General features: G+C 37.3%; 1 protein-coding gene across 4 annotated transcripts in view; it reads left to right on the top strand.

The window, feature by feature from the left end:
• Positions 1–19572, top strand: part of LOC126266681 (saccharopine dehydrogenase-like oxidoreductase) — a 130222-nt gene extending 110650 nt beyond the window's left edge. For all 4 annotated transcript variants that reach the window (XM_049971105.1, XM_049971102.1, XM_049971103.1 and 1 more), the window contains 2 exons: positions 12382–12476; positions 15711–19572. In XM_049971105.1, coding sequence (XP_049827062.1) covers positions 12382–12476; positions 15711–15816 — 201 coding nt within the window. In that variant the 3' untranslated portion in view covers positions 15817–19572. The remainder of the gene's footprint in view (positions 1–12381; positions 12477–15710) is intronic.
• The last annotated feature ends 3992 nt before the right edge of the window (positions 19573–23564 follow it).

The following is a 23564-nucleotide window of genomic DNA, read 5'->3' as shown; positions in this document are numbered from 1 at the left end:
GTGTCCTGACCCTGCACAGAGCCTGAAAACTGTGACACATGTCCCAACCATGCACTTTCCCATCCGCCTCAAGAGTGGAGCTGCATCTGAATATGATGGACCTGAACTCAGCAGCAGGAGGAAGGGAGTATATATGATGGGTACTGAACAGAAGATAACTGGTCATTAGGACTGCCTGAAAATGGCAACAAGTCACCTTGCCAAAATATCACACCATTTGGACGACACCACAGGGGTGAGTACCTGAGAAAATTTCAGAATCGTCGGCATGTTCCTGCTGAGATGCCTAGAAAACAAATTGCACAAACTTTTACAAAGGGTTTTCATCATGTAAGATGTCCAGCCTGCCTTGGTAAGGGAAAGATGTGATACACATGCCACAGACCAGATTAGACTGCTTGAGAACTATTCGTATTTTACATTCAGATGGCATCAACATAGCCCCATGGTTCTTTGCATTGGATACACAGTCAACCAGGCTCCAACCAAAAAGTCAGGCAGTCTAAAAGCCATGGCAGACAAGCCACAAAGTATATATATATATATATATATATATATATATATATATATATATATATATATATATATATATATATATATATATATATAATAGAAAGAAACTTCCACATGGGAAAAATATATTAAAAACAAAGATTCCAAGACTTACCAAGCGGGAAAGCGCCGGCAGACAGGCACATGAACAAAACACACAAACACACACACAGAATTACTAGCTTTCGCAACCGATGGTTGCTTCTTCAGGAAGGAGAGGGAAAGACGAAAGGATGTGGGTTTTAAGGGAGAGGGTAAGGAGTCATTCCAATCCCGGGAGCGGAAAGACTTCCCTTAGGGGGAAAAAAAGGACAGGTGTACACTCGCACACACGCACGCACACACACACACACACACACACACACACACACACACACACACACACACACACGCACACACGCACACACACACACACACACACATATCCATCCGCACATAAATACATAAATAGGTTGGCATATGAGAGGTCCATCCTGGTACCCATGGCTGTTCCCTTTAATTGTTGGTATGTCTGGCCTTCAAAAGTGAAGAAATTGTGCGTCAGGATGAAGCTGGCTAAGGTGACGAGGAAAGAGGTTTTAGGTAGGGTGGCAGGTGATCGGCGTGAAAGGAAGTGCTCCATTGCAGCGAGGCCCTGAACGTGCGGGATATTTGTGTATAGGGTAGTGGCATCAATGGTTACAAGGATGGTTTCCGGGGGTAACAGACTGGGTACGGATTCCAGGCATTCGAGAAAGTGGTTGGTGTCTTTGATGAAGGAGTGGGGACTGCATGTAATGGGTTGAAGGTGTTGATCTACGTAGGCAGAGATATGTTCTGTGGGGGCTTGGTAACCAGCTACAATGGGGCGGCCAGGATGTTTGGGTTTGTGAATTTTAGGAAGTAGGTAGAAGGTAGGAGTGCGAGGTGTCGGTGGGGTCAGGAGATGTGCCAGCACATCTTGGCACAGTGTTACACCGTCCGAGTTATCTGGATACTTCCCACCAACACCAACATATCTGAACTCCGGAGATGGGAACTTGCCCTTCAATATATACTCTCTTCTCGTTATCCACCAGGCCTCAATCTCCGCTAATTTCAAGTTGCCGCCACTCATACCTCACCTGTCTTTCAACAACATCTTTGCCTCCACACTTCCGCCTCGACTTACATCTCTGCCCTTACTCTTTGCCTTTAAATATGTCTGCTTGTGTCTGTGTATGTATGGATGGATATGTGTGTGTGTGTGTGTGTGTGTGTGTGTGTGTGTGTGTGTGTGTGTGTGTGTGTTTTATTCATTGTGCCTATCTACCGGCACTTTCCTGTTGGGTAAGTCTTGGAATCTTTGTTTTTAATATGCATATCTACCGGCGCTTTCCCACTTGGTAAGTCTTGGAATCTTTGTGAAACATTCCACGTGGGAAAAATATATATAAAAACAAAGATGTTGTGACTTACCAAACACAAACGTGTGTATGTTTGTATATATATATATATATATATATATATATATATATATATATATATATATATATAAGATGATGTGACTTACCAAACAAAAGCGCTGGCAGGTTGATAGACACACAAACATACACACGTTTGTGTTTGTTTGTGTGTCTATCGACCTGCCAGCGCTTTTGTTTGGTAAGTCACATCATCTTTGTTTTTAGATATATTTTTCCCACGTGGAATGTTTCACAAAGATTCCAAGACTTACCAAGCGGGAAAGCGCCGGTAGATAGGCACAATAAATAAATAACACACAAACACACACACACACAGAATTTCTAGCTTTCGCAACCGGCGGTTGCTTCTTCAGGAAAGAGGGAAGGGGAGGGAAAGACGAAAGGATAAGGGTTTTAAGGGAGAGGGTAAGGAGTCATTCCAATCTCGGGAGCAGAAAGACTTCCCTTAGGGGGAAAAAAGGACCTGATTCTGTGCTGAACTTAGGTTGGTGAATAACAATGGGTGCAAAGGTTAGGTAGTTGTGTTGTCTCCAAAACACGTTAAAGAGTGGGGAAATTCAGGAAAATTTCGAAAAAAAAATTGTATCGAAAAAAGTTTCGGAAAAAAATTTTTTTTCGAAAAACGTTTCGAAAAAAATTTCCAAAAATATCTCGAAAAAATTTTTGATAAAATTTTTCGAAAAAAGTCTCGAAAAAAAATTCGTGTAAATGTATTCAAAGGACTGGTTATGTACTGGTAGGTTATGAAAATGAGGCTAACAATTGTTTGATGAAGAAATAATAACGTTTCAACCTGTGGGAAGCTGCTAAAAAATGATCGGTTATGTGGGAAAAACGGGAATGGAAATAAAACGAAAGTTGTTGGAAATAGCTGAGATGGTTGTTTAATGGGTGAAAGGAACTGAAGCTGTGAAATAGTATTCACGAGTTTACACGAAATCTTTGTAAACTTGGAACAGTGGATTTTATAGCAGCGGTTATGTTGAAAGCGTTAAAAATTTTTAGGTTATGGCTTGGAAGTAAATTACGTATTATTGAGTATAATTAGGCAGGATAAAATGTATGGTAGATTGCGGAAAAAGGGAAGATGAATACAAAGTGAAACTACTTGTACAAACAAAAAGAGAAAAGAGAAGATTTCGAAATGCAACATAGAAAATAACAAACGTAATTGTTGGGTTCAAATTAATGATGATGTAAATAAAATAGAAAGAAACTTCCATAGAAATTCTGTGTGTGTTTTTGTGTTATTTATTTATTGTGCCTATCTACTGGCGCTTTCCCGCTTGGTAAGTCTTGGAATCTTTATTTTTCCCATGTGGAAGTTTCTTTCTATTTGGCTACATCAGTTTAAGAAGAACCATGGAATACGGTAATCAGTTGTATAGAGCAAATATAGAGCAAACAGGTGGTGATGCAGCCTTATCTGTATTCAAAAACTGACTTAATTTGCATTGATGCTGATGACACAAGGAAGACAGGAATGCACTTAAATTTCTCCAGGAAGTCTCTGAGAAGTCATCCTTCTAGCAGATACAGGCAACTCTACAGTCTTGCTACCACTTGAAGTATAGAAACAAAAAAATGCACATCCCACTAGGGGACAACACCAACAGAAAACAGAAAGCCTAATATATAGACTTTGCTTCAGTAGGCCAGATGGCACACTAGAACACAATTTTTACCTTAAACCAATGCATACAGATTTATATTTGCATGCTTCCAGATATCATGCCTCTTCGCACTAGTCCTGAGGACTTGTAAAATCTCTGACCAAATGTGTTTGACAGATGGTATAGAACATCTAAAAATTGTTTTCTGGAAGAATGATTACAACCACTGCCAGATAAAATTAACCGTAAAACTGGAAAGTCTAGTTCACAGATTCCAGAGGAAGAAGAAAAATTGCTGCAGTCATCTTTATTCCTTCTGTTAGTAATACATCCACAAAAATTGGAAGAATGCTCTGGAAACATAATCTCAGGTGTGTATTTTGCTTGCTGTACTATACAGAAGCCTTGTAGGGATCTGTTAAAGGCTTTGAACTCTGAAAACCAGAGTCAACCATATCCCATGCCAATACAGGAAAATGTATGTAGATCATAACATTTGGACAGTAGAAGAAAGATGTGTGCAGCAGAAATGTCACACATACGAGGAACAATTATGGAAATCGGCTGTCACCAAGCATTGCTTCTCTAATGGACATAGCAAGAACTGTGATGCTGCCAATTTGTTTAAACATGCTAGCACTTTCTGGCATTGTGTACTACAAGAACCTGTAGAGATCAGATTGCATGATGAGTTGACAAATAAAGATAATTGTTTCCTAATAAGTAAGGCTTGCGACCCAGCCTTGTACATGCTCAAAGCGCAGTCTGAGAGAGGATCCATTCACATTATGCCAACTGAAGAAGTTGGATCAAATCTCATAGACTCACCACCTCTGCACCAGTGGCATCCCAAACCCTGCAGTAGTGGTACAGTGTTTTAGGCACACACTTCCTCCTCCACTTCACCAGTAAAATCACGCCTGAGTACTGTGGGCCTGAGCTCAATAGTGGGAGGGAGGGGATCTGAAAAGCTTGTAAGGGGGCTGCAGGGTAGGTTGTGCTGAGAAATAATTATTAAGATAAAAATTGAACACACATGTTAAATTGTTTTCAAATTAGTTACCACTGAAGTTAGCCAATCAGGCCATTGCACATGCAAATTCAAGTGGCCCACCAGATACAGTTGTTCTTATAGTGTAGGTGATAGTGCAAGAGACTGCTCAGCCTTTGTCTCAGGTTAATCCTTACTACCGTCCCATGTCCAACTTCTGTATTGCTCTCTTGTTGGGTTTTATGAAACCAAATGAAACACACATTTGATGGCACTGTTTACAGTGGGCCCCTCGAATTTGCATGCATAATAGCCTGGTTGGCTAACTTCAGTTCTAACTCAGAAATAGCACAATTTTTTACTAACAATTACTTCTCCATATAACCTACACTGTAACACCATTAAAAGCTTTACAGACTGTTTCTGACCACCCTGTATAAGACGGTGTCCAGTGGAAGATAATCTGCCATCAGGACCAACTGAAAATGTCAGCTAGTCATCTTCCTGAAATATCTCCCCATTCGAATGAAACCGCATGGCCGAATATCCAAGAAATTTCAAAAGCATTGTGCACCTAGTAAGTCTAAAATCACATATTTCCCCATAATTTTTCTCCCTCTTCATTTCAGTTCCTCAACATTAGTTATCTGATCTACCCACCTAGTCTTCACTGTTCTTTCATAGCACCATATTTTAAAAGCTTCTGCTCTATTCTTGTGTGAGCTGTTCATTGTCCACATTTTACATTCATACAAGGCTACCATTTGGACAAATACTTCCAGAAAATACTTCCTAAGGAATTAGTAAAAATCATGTACTACTTTTTATGTTTTGTTCTCTGATCTAATTTCTTCAGATTCACCTGATTTAATTGGATTACATTCCATTCCCTTTGTTTTACTGTTGCTGATATTTGTATAGCAACCTCTTTGCAGTACCCTATATATACCAGTCTTTTGCCATCTCTGACAGAATTACAATGTTGGTAATCCCCAAATTCAAATCTTCTCCCTGAAGCTTAGTTCCTTTACCAAATAGTTCATTAGTTTCCTTCATGGCTTGCTCAGTGTGCACACTAATAACATAAGGCTAGGCTATAACCCTTCTCAACCACTGACATGACCTTAGACTCTTATAACTGCAGCCTGGTTTCTGTACAAGTTGTAGATTACCTTTAGCGTCTGATAATTACAGAATTTGAAAGTGTGTGTTGCCGTCAACATTATCAAAAGCTTTCTCTAAACCTACAAATGCTATAAACTTTGGTGCATTTCTTCAGTCTATCTTCTGAGATACGTAAGTAATATGGCAAGTATTTCTTCATGTGTTCCTACATTTCTCCAGAATGCAAACTTACCTTCTCTTAGGTTTCCTTCTACAAATCTTCCCATTTGTCTATAAATAATTTGTGCTGATATTTCGTAATGTAACTAATTAAACTGAAGGTTCAATAATATTCTTACATATCAGCACCTGCCTTCTTTGGTATTGGAATTATTACATTCATCTTTAAATCTTGAGAGTATTTTGCCTGTCTTATATATTTCTCATGCCAGGTGGAATAGTTTTGCTATGTTTTCCCAAGGAACTCAATAATTCTAACGGATTGTCGTCAACTTCAGGTGCCTTACGTCTATCAGTGCTCTGTCAAATTCTTTTCATCTCATCTGATCCTGATCATCATCTACTTCTTTCCATACAGATCACTATTTAAATTGTACTGTCATCAAATCTCAGCTGCGTGTTTTATAGTTGAACTGTAATAATTTGTTGTCTGGGCCAAGATTTTCAAAATTTTTAATTTTATTTTGTTCACTTTCCCCAAATGGTGTTCTTCTATGGACTATTTGTCTGTCTCCCTTTGTTTATGGAGCATTTGTGTTTAGCACTGCATTTGGTTACAATATGAATGGCTTATCCCATGTAGATACTGCCACATTCACACAGGTTGTACATACATGAGACCGCTATGTTGTCTTTAATGTGGAGTAACATTTTTTGGATCTTCAGAGTAGGCCTGAACATTGGTTTCAACCTATTGTATGTGCCCTATAAGGTATCACGCCAACAACACAGTGGAAAATATTAGATTCAATTCTAGCCACAGCCTGGTAAAAGTTAAACCACTGAAATTTAGTAGCAGCGTGGAAAAAATACAGTGTCTGAGTCTGTTGCACGAGGATGGGAACATGGCAATCTCAGCTACCAACAATGGGAGGGACACATTGTTTCTTAACACTGAATACTACTACCTGAAATTGCTACTGTTATTGGATGGTGACACACACGACAAGATGAGTAATGAACCTACTCAGCATATCATCATGAGAATGGGAAACCTAGTAAAGGATGCTGACTATGTTGGCAAACTTGCTATTTGTTCACAATGCCATGAACCAAATCTGAATTAGCAGAACTCAGTAGACTTCAGCCTGCTAATGTTGTGTGCCTAGTTGGAGCCAACATAGGTGATCTAACAGTAAAGTAAATGATGCATCATGCCAAATCTTTGAGCACATATGTGTGGTACTGATGAGAATTTAAACAGAAAGAGGCACATTTTGGACCTCTTAAAATAATTTAGTCCAGCTACATTTGCACTTAAAATCGCTGCAGATCTTGGGGAGAGACAAATCAGTGAACTGACTTAGTCTGCATATTTTCATTCAGTAATGTGATATGAAGTAGTGTTCTTTGGTAATTCATCTGTAAGAAAGAATGTCTTTATTGCTCAAAAACATGCTGCGAGAATAATATGTGGTGCTCACCTGTGATCATATTGGTTGCTGTTTAAGGAGCTGGGTATTATGACTACTGCGTCATGGTATATTCATTCTGTCATGAAGTTTATTGCAAATAATCCACCACAGTTCAAAAGGAACAACAATGTAGATAATTACAATACAAGAAGGAAAGACATAAGGTTGACTCTAGCACAAAAATAGGTGCACAATGCTGCAAGTAAAATTTTGATAAATTACCCAGGGATACAAAATATCTGAAGCCACAAACTGAAAAATTTTCTCATTGACACCTCCCTCTAATCCATACAAGAATTTCATTATTGTAATGTGCAAAAGGTGGTGCATAGGAAACAGGGACCAAGGAGAAGTTAGGATGTTATACACATTCTGCTAACCAACACATTTGAGGTGCTGTCTTCTTTGTGTGTGTGTGTGTGTGTGTGTGTGTGTGTGTGTGTGTGTGTGTGTGTGTGTGTCAAGGGGTGGCAAACATGACACAGTAGGGGTCTATTAATTGTCGGCAGTTCAAAGGTGTTGCAAATAATGGTACCCCTCCGGGAAATGGCAGTGAGGGGTGGGAAGGAACGCCAGGTGTACTCAGTGTGTGCCTGGGGCTCATTTGACGTGTTGAAGAGGCTATTCCAGCAGCCACTGAGGAAACATGGTGCAAACAACTGTCGATATTGGCTCACATTGAAACAAATGATGCCCATCTCTGAGGTCATACTTGGATCCCGTAGAGGACTGGCCTTGCTCATGGAATTTTAGCGAAGCTCACAGTCTGCAACATTGTACCCCAAACAAATCATGCCCCCTGGTCCTGAGTCTAGTGGAAAGGTTGAACCAGAGACTTTGAGAGCTTTGTGACAGGATACTCATTGACTTCCTAGACTTGTGACATTGGGTAAAGACCTGTAGTGTCCCTGTAAAGGATTGAGGTGTGCACCACACATCAGATAGTTGATTGTGTATGTGAGGTGCAGACAAGGGCTTCTTAGATTAGGTGATTCTCCATCCCATACAAATAACGATAGCTGCAGGAAACCCAGAAATATCAGTGTAAGATCCAAAGAACTGCACACAACAGGGGAGAGTATTAAAATCACAGTGGTTAACTGCCAAATCATTCACAATAAAGTGCCAGAGTTTGAAGTGCTCCTAAGAGGCATTGAAGCTCACATAATACTAGGTACATAAAGCTGGTTAAAACCAGAAGCTCACAGTAGTGAAATTTTTGGAGAAAATTTAAGCATATACTGAAAGGATAAACTAATGGGAAATGGAAGTAGTGTATTGGTAGAAGCACACAAGAAACTCAAATCCCCTGAGACAGAAATTGAAACTGCATGCTAGATTGATTGGGCAAGACTTAGTTCAAGAATGGACCAAAATTATAATTGGATATTGCTGTTGACTACCAGACTCACCTCCCTCCTGATGCAACCAAAAATTTTATAGGAAACCACAGTTTTTTTGTAAAACACTTCTCTAATCATACTGTAATCATTAGAGGAGACTTTAATCATCTGCCAATCAGATGGGATAATTACAGTTTTGTTAGCGATGGGTGTGACAAGACATCCTGTGAAGCATTACTAAATGCCTTCTCTGAAAACTACGTAGATAGTTTGGAACCCTTCTGATGGTGGAAATATATTAGATCTAATGGTAACAAATAGACCTGACCTTTTTGACGATGTCCACATTGAAACTTGTATCAGTGACCAAGAGGCAGCCACAGCAACAATGACTACCAAAGTATAAAGGGCACCTAAAACGAGAAGAAAGAATGTACATTCAGTAAACTAGATAAAGAATCAGTACAGTTACAATTCAGTGAGGAACCTGAAACTTTTAGCTCAGGACAGGAGTAAGTAGAGGAACTGTGGCTCATGTTTAAAAAAATAGTTGACCATGAACTGAATATATGTGTACACAGAGGAACAGCTTATTATGGGAGGAACCCTCCATGGCATACAGTCACTGTAAAGAAATGAAGGCTACTGCATAATAGGTATAAAACACAATATATATTAGGCCTTTACATATGGTCTGCTTGTGTGTCTGCAAGTAAAATTTTTGATAAATTTCCCAGGTATACAAAATATCTGAAGACAGCAAAGTAAAATTTGAAAACAAACTGACAAATTTTCTCATTGACACCTCCCTCTACTCCATACAAGAATTTCAGTTTGAGGTGCTGTCTTCTTTGTGTGTGTGTGTGTGTGTGTGTGTGTGTGTGTGTGTGTGTGTGTGTGTGTCTGTCTGTCTGTCTGTCAAGGGGAGGCAAACATGACACAGTAGGGGTCTATTAATTGTCGGATGGATATGTGTGTGTGGATATGTGTGTGTGTGTGTGTGTGTGTGTGTGTGTGTGTGTGTGTGGGAGGGGGGGGGGGGGCGTGCGAGTGTATACCTGTAAGTCTTTCCACTCCCCTCGGGATTGGAATGACTCCTTACCCTCTCCCTTAAAACCCACATCCTTTCGTCTTTCCCTCTCCTTCCCTCTTTCCTGATGAAGCAACTCTGGGTTGCGAAAGCTTGAATTTTGTGTGTGTGTTTGTTAGTGTCTCTATCAACATTCCAATGCTTTTGTTTGGTAAGTTACATCATCTTTATTTTTAGATCCACATGGGAAAATATATTAAAAACAAAGATGCTGTGACTTACCAAACGAGAAAGCACTGGTAGATAGACACAATAAACAACACACACACAAATTTCAAGCTTTTGCAACCCATGGTTGCTTCATCATGAAAGAGGGAAGGAGAGAGAAAGACGAAAGGATGTGGGTTTTAAGGGAGAGGGTAAGGAGTCATTCCAATCCTGGGAGCAGAGAGACTTACCTTAGAGGGAAAAAAGGACAGGTACACGCGCGCGCGCCCACACACACACACACACACACACACACACGCACGCACGCACGCACGCACGCACCCACACACACACACACACACACACACACACACACACACACACATCCATCCGCACGCATACAGACACAAGCAGAATCACTAATACTATCACATCTCAAGCATAGTTATCTTTAACAAAGTATAATCTGAAAGGAATTGCACAAATATTCAGTCAGGCCTTGATAAGATTTCAAAGAGGTGCAAAGATTGGCAACTTGCTTTAAATGTTCAGAAATGTAAAATTTTGGCTTCACAAAATAAAAAATAAAAAAGATGTAGTATATTATGACAATAATATCAGTGAGTCACATTTGGAATCAGTAAAGTCATATAAGTACTTGGTTGTAACACTTTATAGGGATGTCAAATAGCATAATCACATAGATCCAGTCATGGGTGAAACAGGTAGCAGACTCCGGTTTATTGGTACAATACTAGAGATATGCAATTAAGCTACAAAGGAGGTTCTTACAGAACACTTGTGTAACCAATCCTAGAATACTGCTAGAGCGTGGTGGACCCATATCAGAAATGAGTGATGTGAGATATTAATAATAATAATGGCGTGTGACGAGGGCCTCCCGTCGGGTAGACCGCTCGCCTGGTGCAAGTCTTTCGATTTGACACCACCTCGGTGACTTGCGCGTCAATGGGGATGAAATGATGATGATTTGGGCAACATAACACCCAGTCCCTGAGCAGAGAAAATCTGTGACGCAGCCGGGAATCGAACCCGGGCCCTTAGGATTGACAGTCCACCACGCTGACCACTCAGCTACCGTGGGTGGACATGTAGGATATTAAACATACACAAGAAAAGGGCAGCAAGGATGGTCACAGGTTTGTTTGACCTGCAGGAGAGTGTCATGGAGACGTTTAAAGAACTGAACTGGCCGACTCCTGAAGACAGGCGTAAATTAACCCGAGAAAGCCAACTTAAAAAGTTTCAGGAACTGGCTTTGAATGATGGCTCTAGGAATATACAACAAACTCCTACACCTTGCTCCCACAGAGAGCATGAGGACAAGATAAGAGTAATTACAGCATGTACAGTACCAGCAATTAAATAACTTAAATAATCATCCTTCCTGTAAATGAAATGGGAAAAAGCCCTAATAACTGGTACAATGGAACCTACGCCACATTGGAAGAAGAATTTTTTTTTTTTTTTTGCGATCATGTGATAGATGCTCACTTCTTGGGCCTTGTTGGTACTTGGTTTTGGCAGCTTGTGATCATGGGTTGGACACCCCTGATGTAGATGATGGGACATGAAAATGGAAACAACTTTTAAAATATCATTTCGGTTCTGACTAACAGGACATGCTTATAAATGTTCTTCTCAAATGATTATCTGTGTAATGAAATAGACACTATAGTTACACAGCCTCCAAATACTAGATTGCCTCCTAGAGGCATATAGGCAACTGCAATTCCTTTAAAATTAAATATACAGTCACATGCTTAATAATCACAGACTGATCCTGATTATGCTGTTGTTTAAAGTTTTTATGTCTGTTCAAAATAAACTGGTTTTATTGTAAAGTATATGGAAAAGGAAAGATAGAGTTAATCAGATACAAGTCATAAATGATGTGTGCAGGTGGGCAAAAGTCCTTTCTTCTTTTTCTTAAGAACTGTCTATTATTAGATAAAAATGATAACACTGAAGGTCACAAAATTTGAGCATTTGTAAACCAGAGACTGTTTGTTTGAGAATTACACAGGCAATTTCACTATTTAGTTATGATGGAAGGACCAGGCAGCAATGTTACAGGAAAGTAGTAGCAACAGTAGATATAATGAAGATGCTGGCAACAGTTTTACTAATGTTAGCAATGTTTATCATCTTGATGCAGAATTGAAGACTTGCAGTAATTGTCATCATGAACAGTGAAGTCCTCTGAAGACTCACTTAAATTATGAATACATATGTTAATGTGTTCTCCCTAATAATTGTTCATAATGAAGAATTTTTATCTGTGCTGCTTATAATGTGTGGAAGTTTTTATGCAACAGAAGTCAGTTGCTTTTAATCATAAGCTATTTTTTTTAATGCATAAGCAAAAATCAGTAAATATGTGAAAGATGTTTCAGTGTGTATGTTTCATCTATTTGCAGATTAAAGGAAGAAACCCAGCGTATGGTGCCACTTGTACTGCTCTTGTCCTTTCAGCAGTGACAATTATTAAAGAACGTGAAAAAATGCCAGCTAGGTAGGTTTCTTAACTCTGCTTTCATCCTCAGTCTTGTTAAAGTATTGTTATAATAAGAAAATAATGATCCAAAGTTAGGTACTAACTAAAATGTCTGCTTTTAAGTACAGCAGTGTCAGGAATTGTACTGGTTACTCAAGTTCTCAGGTTAATGAATTTCATAAAAAAAAATGAGTTTTTAGTTGCTTTGTATTTTCCATACTGTAGTATGCCACTGAGAAGTTTGAAAAATATCAGCATTTCTTGGAAACAACAGCCCCAGTGTCACGCATTTTTGAGAACTTATTACTCATAACAGTAACTAATGTATGTAAGAATTCATAGACTAACAGAAGAAGACAAACAAGAAGAAAAAAAAAGAAATGTGTAAATGATGTGCAGTAAGTAAATGTTAAGGGGATTCTCAGTTTTCTTGATAAACTTGATATTATGAGACAGGGGCACTGAAAAATTATTTGCTTGTGTGTGTGTGTGTGTGTGTGTGTGTGTGTGTGTCTTTTACTGATGAAGGCTTTGGCTCAAAGCTGTTTGTGAGTGTGTCTTAATTGCACCTGTCTGCAACTTCATGTATCTTCTTTATGGTAAGTAGCAATCTGTCTTTTTCCTAAGTTGTTGATATTCCTACCTGGAGTTTGCATTTTTTGATATTTATTTTTATAACTGTATAGAAACTTTTACTTATAATTTAAAAGGTAGGTGACTTGCTTAATAGATTCACTCCCTTACACTAATCCTATTCTCTTTCTGCCACTCTTTCCTCTATTACTCTTTTGCCAAGTTCTTCCAGCCTTAGTGTGTCTCTCATGCTCTGCGCCCTTTCAGTTTCAAGATAGTTACCATAATGAACCAACATTTTGCAATTCCTAATGATTTCCACCTGTCTCCTCCTCCACTGCTTCCTATTGCTTCCCTATTCTTTCCCTGTCCTCCATATCTTCTTGCCTCTCATCTACCAAAATTCACTGTTGTCCCCACACCCATCTGTCAAGCCTCACAAACTGATCAGAAGAAAAAGGAGGGTATGATTTGTTCAGAATTGGTGTAGTTGTCACTATGAGAAAATAGCTGTTTTGTCAGTGTGTTATGGTTAAATTCCCTGTAAAAGAGGATGTGTGCTGTGCTTTGTGCATAGCTGCAAGTAGTGAAAGGAAATAGATTGAACTTATGTATATGGAAACTGTAGCACTGGACAGTGTTTTAACACTAGCATCTGTTCCACCTCTGTGGGTGGATTGGTAAATCTTAGTGAGCGACATTTTATATTTCCATTGTTTAGGACATAGAAATTTTCAAGAATTGGGGAATCACAGTGTCTGCTATCATAAGATACAACAGTTTTTTACTATGATCATAAAAATACGTAGAAAAAATCTTCCTTGGAAGTGTTTACACATTAACAAACAAAATGCATGGTATTGTCAGAATTTCTATCACTTCTAAACAGAGTTAGGTCATTTGCAATGTGCAAATAATTATAAGATAAGAAACACTTGAAACTGATGAACACAACTGAAGTGAAGTATCATTTTGCTTGTGGCTTCCATTTTTTTTAAATTCCTGCTTGATAAGAAATGTCTTTTGTTGTTAAATATATATCATAATATGGAGTGTTGAAAATAGCATTTTTGTGTTATGCATCTCTCAGTGTAAATAATGTGCTTTTATAAAGATAGAATTATTACTGCTTGTTTCTTTGATTTTTGTTTAGCATGCATGTCACTGACCATACCCATTTAAATCAGTTTTCTTTTATACATTACTTGTCAGTGTACCATATCAGTGATCTCTTCATCCTCCCATTTTAACAATGTACAGAGGTAGCACATGCAGTGTGAGCATGGAATGTGAAAAGTGGTGGGGAATGGAAGAAAACATGTTTATAGTAAGAAAATCTTACTAAGGGATATATGGGGATTAGTTTCTGCTCTCTAATAATGTTGCTGCAAATCACTTAAGATGCACCTTAAAGATGAAAAAAATCCAACACGTAATCAAACATTAGTTGTGTGAGACAGTGCATACCCCACTTTCACGCATATTCCAATGTAATTTTTTGATCTCATTAAAATAATAAATACACTGCCAGTACTAAAATTGGAACACCATGAAGAGGGCATGCAGTAAATGTGCAAATGGTCAGATCTCAGCACAAGCTGTGAATTTCTCATTCAGAATTGAATATGTGATGAGGAAAAATGTCTAGACGCACATGTCAGAATTCAATGACAGCAGGATTTTGGTTCATTGACACACACACACACACACACACACACACACACTTACAGTATGCTCCTGATTATTCGAAGTACTGTGGGGAGAAGATGCAAAAACATGAACAATCAAGGTATTTTATGCGAATAATCCATATGCAAATAATCCTGAGTATACTCTCTCTCTCTCTCTCTCTCTCTCTCTCTCTCTCTCTCTCTCTCTCTCTGTGTGTGTGTGTGTGTGTGTGTGTGTGTGTGGGGGGGGGGGGGGGGGTGAATCTCAGCAGTAGCAGGTGACTAGTGCTTGAGAAGACAGACAACATGTTTACTCAGCTGTTCAGGATTGCACAGCTGCATCATCTACCTAGAGTCAGGAAATGAGCTCACTTTCAGGAAGTCAAGTATCTGCATGGACAGTGCAAAAACATCTGGAATTGCATGGATTGTAGGCACAGCTGCCCATGACACAGCAGCAGAGAAAGGTGCACCAACAACTGTGCAGCCTATTAAAAGACTGGGCAAGGGAATGGCACCACTTCATCTTTTTTATCAACCATATCATCCAGTGGAGTATTCAGTATTTACTAGTTATTATTGTACTCTTTCTGATATTTTCAATAACAAGATTCCTTTTCACATCCTAGAAAACATTGGCTATATTTTTTTGACAGACAGAATTAACTTTGTCTATTTTTGGTAAATGACAGACAATTTTATCATGTTATTTTATTGCTATTCTCTCCTTGGTGTGAAATAGTGGAATGATGACTCACTTACAGTAGTGAATTAGTGCACAAAATGTACAGGATTCTTTTTAAAATGGTCAAAACATTCTTATGTGCATTTGGACAACATTCAACAAATTGACACGCTTCATGTACAAACTTCTTCACAGTTCATTTTTAATGTAAAGTGTTTAAAAAATGTAGATATCTGTATGATAATGATATTTTTAAACTTTCAACCACTTACAAACATACAAAATTTGTTTCATTACTTACACTCTCACTTTTTAATGTTTCAGGGGAGGTGTGATTACTACAGCTACTGCATTTTCAAAGACATCCTTAATAAAAGAGCTGCACAAAGAAGGTCTCACATTTGATGTAATATCAGTAGAAGAGAACTGAAAGCCAGATATTGTACATTTTACTTCATGCAGAGTCTTTGTGTGCTTGGTTAATATCATAGAAACTGCCTTGTTGTGAGAGGTTGTAGAAATTTGGTTGTCCATTGAAGCTTCTAGTCTATTAGTGATGTGAACACCTCTCTTATGATTTGTACTAGTTGTTGTTGAATTTGTACGCACAGACATGATTCATAGAAACAGTCAACTTCCGTATCCAAAAGCAACCAATTAATCAGTTAATCACTCAGCATATAGCACATAGAAAGTAATGTTACAACAATTTTCTTGAGACTGTAGTCTCAGATTCCACAACCATATACTACTCAAAAGTGTGAAAAAACTGAAAGGGATGCAGTATAGACCTATGAGGGAGAGTAACGAATCTCTAAAGTGATTTGTGAGAAATGGTGAAAATAAGCAACTGTGAGTCTTGACCCTCCAAACTGAGAGTTGTAACAAAATCTGACCAAATTAATGTGTTGATGGTTGTGAACTAATGAATGTGGCATAATGTCATAATGTGTCAATCATTCAGTGCTTGTAAAGCACAAAAATGAAGAAAAAGGTCGAAAACTGTTGACTTGGAAAAAAACTTGCATCATAATTGTTTGATGATGTGTGAAACTGCACACAGTGGCAATCAAATCATTGTGGGGAAGTTTGTTGCCATCTTTCCTATGCTTTCAATGTATGCAACATCCAAAAAGTGTTTGACTTTCACAATTCTAAAAAAAATAGAAACCTACAAACCCAAACTGGTCAGAATGGAAAGGCACAAAGAGGGGGAGGGGAGGGGAGGATAGTATGTTGAATATGTTTTCCCTCCTTTTTAGCATAAGAGAGGTGGACAGTCTCTAACATTTTGAAAAATTTTACTTCCTTCTTATATGGGCCACTCTGATATTACTATTTCCCACCTTTTTAACTTTGTACTGTTGGTGCATTTTGTCAACAAATTTTAATTTTCAGACATTTTTACTGAAGTTGTGTAATGGGGGAGGGTGACGATGGATCTCATCTGCATAGCCAAAGTTGGTACTATACACTTAATGATGTGATCCATCTGTCTGCTTCAGTTTAACATTTAATAGATCTTCTAGCTTGTATTTTATGAAAAATTTAATGTAAAGAGTAACATATTATGTATCACTGTAGTTCCCTTTCTGAGATAACGTCTTCAAATGCCATATAAAATGTGTAGTGTTCTACTGAAATAAAACTAAACTTATTCTTGTGGCTTTCCAGATAGAGAAGTTTTTCCTTTTAACAGTACATGAAAATATTTCTCCCTTGACTATTTTCTTCGCTATGAAATATGAAATTTCCAAAGCACGTGCTGTCAGATTACATAATTTCAAAGCATTGTCATAACTGTGGCCAATAACAAGAACCTGCTGTGTTAGGCTATATGATGTGTAAAGTTTTTACTATAAAGTTTATTTCATTTTGAGTAAGAAAGATTGTACTGTGTAGAAAATGCAAGACTTTAGAAATTGAATTTTTCATTTCTAAAACAGTTATCCAAGAAATGAATGTAGTTTTGTGCTTCATTTCCCCCAAAAATGTTTTTAGCTCACAAAAACATGATTTGTCACCAGATGTTGTGGGCTAGTGTAAACTGGGCTTCCTCAGCATAAAGACCATCAATGTACACAATGTGTACATCAGTTAAGTCATGTTGTTCAGAATCACCTCTTGAAAATATGGAACAAAAGCCACAACTCCACACTGCATGTCACAGAGCACAGTAAATAGCATGAGCACAGCTACAGATCCTATGGATGATCGAAACATGGAAAAAATATCCTGAGGTAATGAGTTGCACCTGTGGGGAAAATACCAATGACTGAATACAGGTGTCAGTAACTACATCAGATGATGCACCCTATTTGCTAATAGGGCACTATCTATCGATGTGCTGAAGATATTTTCCTGTGTGGATGATGCTTACATGGGTTGCAATGGAAACCCTGATATGTCTGTCATCATCTGTCAAGAAAACATACTGCTCAGTCACATGCAACTATTTGTTCACCAGCAGCACCTTGCATGTCATTTGTTCTTTCAGCAAGACAGTGTTTCTTCCACAAGTGCTAGACCTGCAAGGCATGCAGGAGAACTTTTGTAAAGTTTGTTAAGTAGGAGTGACGTGCTGACAGAAGTAAAGTGGTAAAGGCCAATCACGGGTCATACCTGTATAGCTCAGTTGGAAAAAGTGTTGCCCATAAAAGGCATTGTTCCAAGTTTGGCCAGCAAGCAGTTTAAATCTGTTAGGAAGTTTCCAAACAGTACCCACTCTGCTGCAGAGTGTAGATTTCATAATGAAATCTGCCATCCCATTGCTTCCAAATTGTGGCAGATTCATTTGAGGAACACTTTATTGATATGAGAGAGCTTCTTTGGCTTCACTAAATATCTCACATTCATCTCTATAGAGTATGTCTATGTATCATCAAAAGAAGTATTTCCACTTGGGCCCAGCTCTGACCAATCTTTTTAATTTATAGGCAGCAAATGAGCAGTCATGGTTAATATGACTCTCTTAGATATGTTCAGTGTCTCATGGAGTCTATTCCATGATTCAATGCTGTCATAAGGATGAAAGGGACTGCCACATACTGCTAGATATGTGTCTTTTATTCAGTTGATCTCGAATGCTTTTCATAGTTTTTGCATATTTGTTGTATGTAACTCAGTGTTTAGGTGTATTTAATCTACCGACAGAGGTTGCTTTTTAAGATTTTCACCTTTGCGTACATGTGCTCAACATTTAATGTAGCAGAATAAAACAACATTTAATGAAAATTACAGTTCTGAAGGTAACAAAATATCTGATGTTAGGTTGTGAAGTTTATGTGAAGTTATGAAAATGAAAGAGCTTATCTTGTAACATTACTGGATTACTGTACTGATGAAATTAGATCAACTTGAGATGTATCAAGACCAGTTAAGATAACTGCAACTAATTTCTAAAGATACTGAACCACAAAGTGAAAATATGTCAAAAACAATGTAAACAAAGTCCCATTTATTATTCACAGAATTCATATGTAGAAAAGTAATAGAAAGTAATAGTAGTTACAATACAGTTAACTGTAAAATCACATCATTCACCTTAGGAACAAAATTCAGTCTGTGTTTGTAAATCTATTAACAAAAAAAAAAAAAAAAAAAAAAAAAAAAATAGAATATTGTTACAGATACATATTTCACATAATTTTATCACAAACATTGTAGTATTTTGACATGCTAACTGATTCAAAACCATCATCATGAATTTTAAAACTAAATTTTATAACCAGTTTTGTAAAAGCAATGAAATCTCAATTGTAAACTCAAATAAATCTGATTGAAACAATGTGTAATACATATAAAATCGGTGAAAAACAGTCTACGTTGCAATAGTATTTTATTAAAATGACCGGTTGTGGCCTATACTTAGGCCATCTTCAGACAGCACCGTCAGCTGATGGTGCTGTCTGAAGATGGCCTAAGCATAGGCCGGAACTGGTCATTTTAATAAAATACTATCATGATCTGGACTGTTTTTTCACTGATTTTATATAGATTACAAGATTGCTGCTTCTCGAAAAAGTTACAAAAAATTTTGAATGTATAATACAATTCTGTTATTGTTGGAAGCTATCTAGGGAACAACAGTGGTACCCGAGGAGACACAATAAGACACCAGTTCTCAGGCACTAAACCCACATCAGTCTTTGTCAGTTAGGAATGCAATAAATAAGTTTTAAAAGTATTTTGACTGTTTTGGCTTCATCATTTATTTAACCCAACACAGACCAGCTGACATATGTTAATTGGACCCAGGTGTTATTCCAGGTGGAGAAAACCAGCTTAGCTGAGTTACACACTTCACTGAAGATGATGATTATCGACAAGCTAAGCTGCTGAATTGCAGCCATGAAAGATGCTTGCATTTTAAACAATAAGTAGATTCCTATGAAATCCAAGCTTAGCTTGTGGAGTGATATAAGACCGATATTGGTTTGGCAGGAAGCTAAAACTGTTACTATCTGACAAAACATGCCTTCAGAAGAAGGCTTTCTATGTATGGAATAGTATGGCTTTGGAAGTTAATGTCATTACATGTGGAATAATAAATCACTGCACAGTTACACAGAGACAGTGTGTTGGTTGCTTATATACATCCTTAAGTCAGTTTAATAGGTATGTTTTCGCCCTAGAATATGACAATATTTGTTAAACAGAGCTCACCTTGAGGACAAAAATAACCAACAACCAGAAGTTCAAAGTAAGAAGTAAGCAGCTTATTCTTCTAAACTGAATCACTACAGCATTATATTATCAGGAGGCATGTTATTGGTCACATTCATATTTCCATGACTTTTCCCGTACTGAGAACAAAATTGCAAGAAGAAAGACATTACTTTGTGAATTTTACAAATATGGTCATTACCAGTATTGTATTGTTTGCTGACGCCAATCCTTACTGAAAGTACTTGCGCTGTGCCAAATGGTCATATGAATTTTGTATGTTTCAAGTGTGTCCTAACTTGAAACATACATTGTTTGTTGAAAATTTCTTTTACTAATGTCGCAACATGTGTTCTATATCTTTGTTAAACTTCACAGCATCTGATACATAATTTTATGAGTTACAGTTATTTTTGTAAATTTCCTTGCAGTATTGACAGTAAATACTTTGCAGTTAAGTGTTGTCTTCTTTTTAATGCAACTGTATTTTATGATTCATTTCGGGTTTTATGAAAATCAACGAGTGATGTTTTCACTTTGAATTATGGCATACAAACAAATTGATAATTATCATAAGTTGGAGTACGGCATTTAAAATGAAGTGTGTGCATCAAAATACACTCCTGCTTACAACTGAGACATAAACTGCCTGAATGTTAAAGTCCAAAAATTGCAATCTTCTAACTATTTTACAAAGTTTTGTTAAAAGATATAAAGTTTTGGAGCAGGAAAAAATTCATTAGTATTAAAATACTTATCTTAATTAATCAGAGATGGTGGTGATTGTTGATAAAATTAGCACACTATTTTCTTTTGCTACAGAAGGTATCAGGGTAATTCTCTTGAAATATAGTGAATCCTTACAGCATTAGAAATAATTTTATCACAAACAAATTTTTTCAACTTTCATTGTAGTTTATCTATAGTTCCTTCATTTCTCCATTACAAAACTTCCCATTAACAATCAGACTGAGGAAAACTGCAGTAAAACTGACATATAACTGAGTTTTCAATTAAAAACTGAGAATGCAGTTACAGCCCACATCTGATACAGGTTTCTAAAAATGAGAGCATTGGTCACTGGTATAACTTTTTAACACTGCTATTAGTGTTGACATCTTTATTAAGATTTACATTATAATTACAGTTTTATAATCCAAATGATTTCCCTATAAGATTAAAAATATAATTTTGCATGATAACTTAAACTAACAAAATCACAATAACAATTTCTGAAAAATTTAGACAGCTGCAGGTATTCCCCAGGCACACAAAATGCCAGTTTATTTGTAATAATAAGTATTTATTTGATTTACATCTGACAACATAAAATAGTGACTTATGATTAAACAAGAGGCCACACAACCAAGAGCCTTCATCTTCTCTGAGTTATTCTCTCCCGTACTATGGACACACTGGTACTTTTCCTTGCAAGGCTGTAGCTGGACTCCTATTTGTAGTACAGACTGTGGCCAACACTGTTTTCTCCATAAACTTGTCAAGTTGTGATTAGAGAAGCAAATGATGTGTGTTATCCAAAATAGTTGTATTTAGACATGCAAAAACCCTATTCTGCTGCATGTATATTGCATTATGAACTCAAATTGAATGGTCAGGTCTTCACAGAAAGTCTTCAGATCATTCAATATATACTCTTGCCTATTATCAGAATTAAGACAACTTATTTTCAAATTAAACTGACATGTAGGTATTATTTCAAAAATCTTGAAAAACTTTGGCACCTTCTGAATTTGTTTCGAGAAAATATACACAAGAAGTGAGTAAAGTCATTAATAAATGTTAAAATATACCTTTTCTTATCATATGAACCTGGAGCAACTGGTTCAATTGTATCACTATGAGCAAGTTTCTACTCTTCTTGTTTTATGGGCTGCAACATCTATTTCCCTTCAATAGATGTATGGCAAAAATCATAATATGACTAGTCAGACTTGAAGTTCATTCTGTCAACATGTGTCTGCAACTTAAATATTATTGTAACTCTGACGAGACAGCTCACTGAGCCACTATTCAATCATCTCTGTTGGTGAAGCTACATGACACTGAAGTTTTTATGCATAAAATTTGGGTGTGTACATGTTTGACTCATTTATATGTGCAATAGCAAGAGTTATGTTGTACTTTTGAATAATACCTTTATAGTTCTCAAAAACTATGCACAGACCTTTTGATTCTTGATTACCTACTGACAGCATGTTATAGCTGACATCTGGAACTGACAGGATATCTGTAACCAAAATTAGAAATCTCTTGCCAGTTACATAACTCATGATTTCAATTTCACTGACACATTTAGCATATATAAATGTTCCATACTTTGCAATATCCATTTGTAATTGGCTCTTGCAACCTTTTCACATTTTTTTAATGCTTCAAAGTTCAAGAATTCAAACACTGTTTAATTTCAGTTGATGTAACTGAATTTTCATAACTATGTACAGGTAAACAGTAACTATTCACCATTCCATCTCAATCATCAGAGACTACACCTGCAGAATCTTGTTTCAGTTTCTGCACTTCACTTATTTTTTTCCCCTCAAAATGTACTAGCATGTTAGGTTTTTGAGTTTTTCAGTTTTTTTTAAATTCTAGGTCCTTCACTCATTTGACACAAAAGTTTCCTGTGTAGAGTGAAGCAAAGCTGACAGAAGGCATATTTGTTGGGCCACTAACAAAAATTGATAAAAAATCCAACATTCCATACCAGACATGAAGGTAATGAATTAGCTGCTTGGTCCTCTTTCAGAGCAACTGTGAAGGGCTTTTTGGGTATTATAAGATATGATATCTATGTTTTCATTATGAACAATTTATTAAACAGTTGCATCAGGTGTAAAATGTTGCTTAAAATTTACTTTTTTCATGCCCACCGTAATATCCTTCTGAAAAATTGGGGAACCATAAGTGATGAGCAGGGTGAAAGCTTTCACTGCAACATGCATATGATGGAACACTGTAATCTTGATCACTGAAGTCCTATGATGATGGGCAACTACTGCTGGGGTTTTGTCAGGGAGAGGGATGAAAAGGCAAGGAAAAGAAGAGAATCATTGTTGAATTTTTCGAATTGCAAATATGATTGCATTCAAAATATGTTGAGAACTAATTTGGACCTAATATTAGCATCATGTTCATGCACACATATTAAATAGTACTGCATTCTAAAGTTCTGAGTATGTATTTCTTATCTGACAGATTGCCTGTTGGCTTCTGTCTTGGGTTCTTAAGCTGATGTTTGTTTCACAATTTTTCTGACGTTTCACTAGTATGAATGGATGGCATTGTCAAAGCTCCAACCTCCATTGCTGGAGGTGGACTGGAGTTGAGCTCATGGCTGCAGATTGTATGTACCTGGTGCACCAACGCCCAAGGGCTTTTCCGTGGTCATTACTGCTGCAGTTCTCCCCTTGCTTCGTGCAACGGTCATTCTCTGCAGCATGGGAATCCAGGATTCATTCACCTTTCTTGTTGAAGCTGTTGTCATGATTGTGT

Source organism: Schistocerca gregaria, chromosome 4, assembly GCF_023897955.1.
Source record: "Schistocerca gregaria isolate iqSchGreg1 chromosome 4, iqSchGreg1.2, whole genome shotgun sequence".
Lineage (NCBI taxonomy): Eukaryota > Metazoa > Arthropoda > Insecta > Orthoptera > Acrididae > Schistocerca > Schistocerca gregaria.
This window is presented reverse-complemented; position numbering and strand designations above follow the sequence as displayed.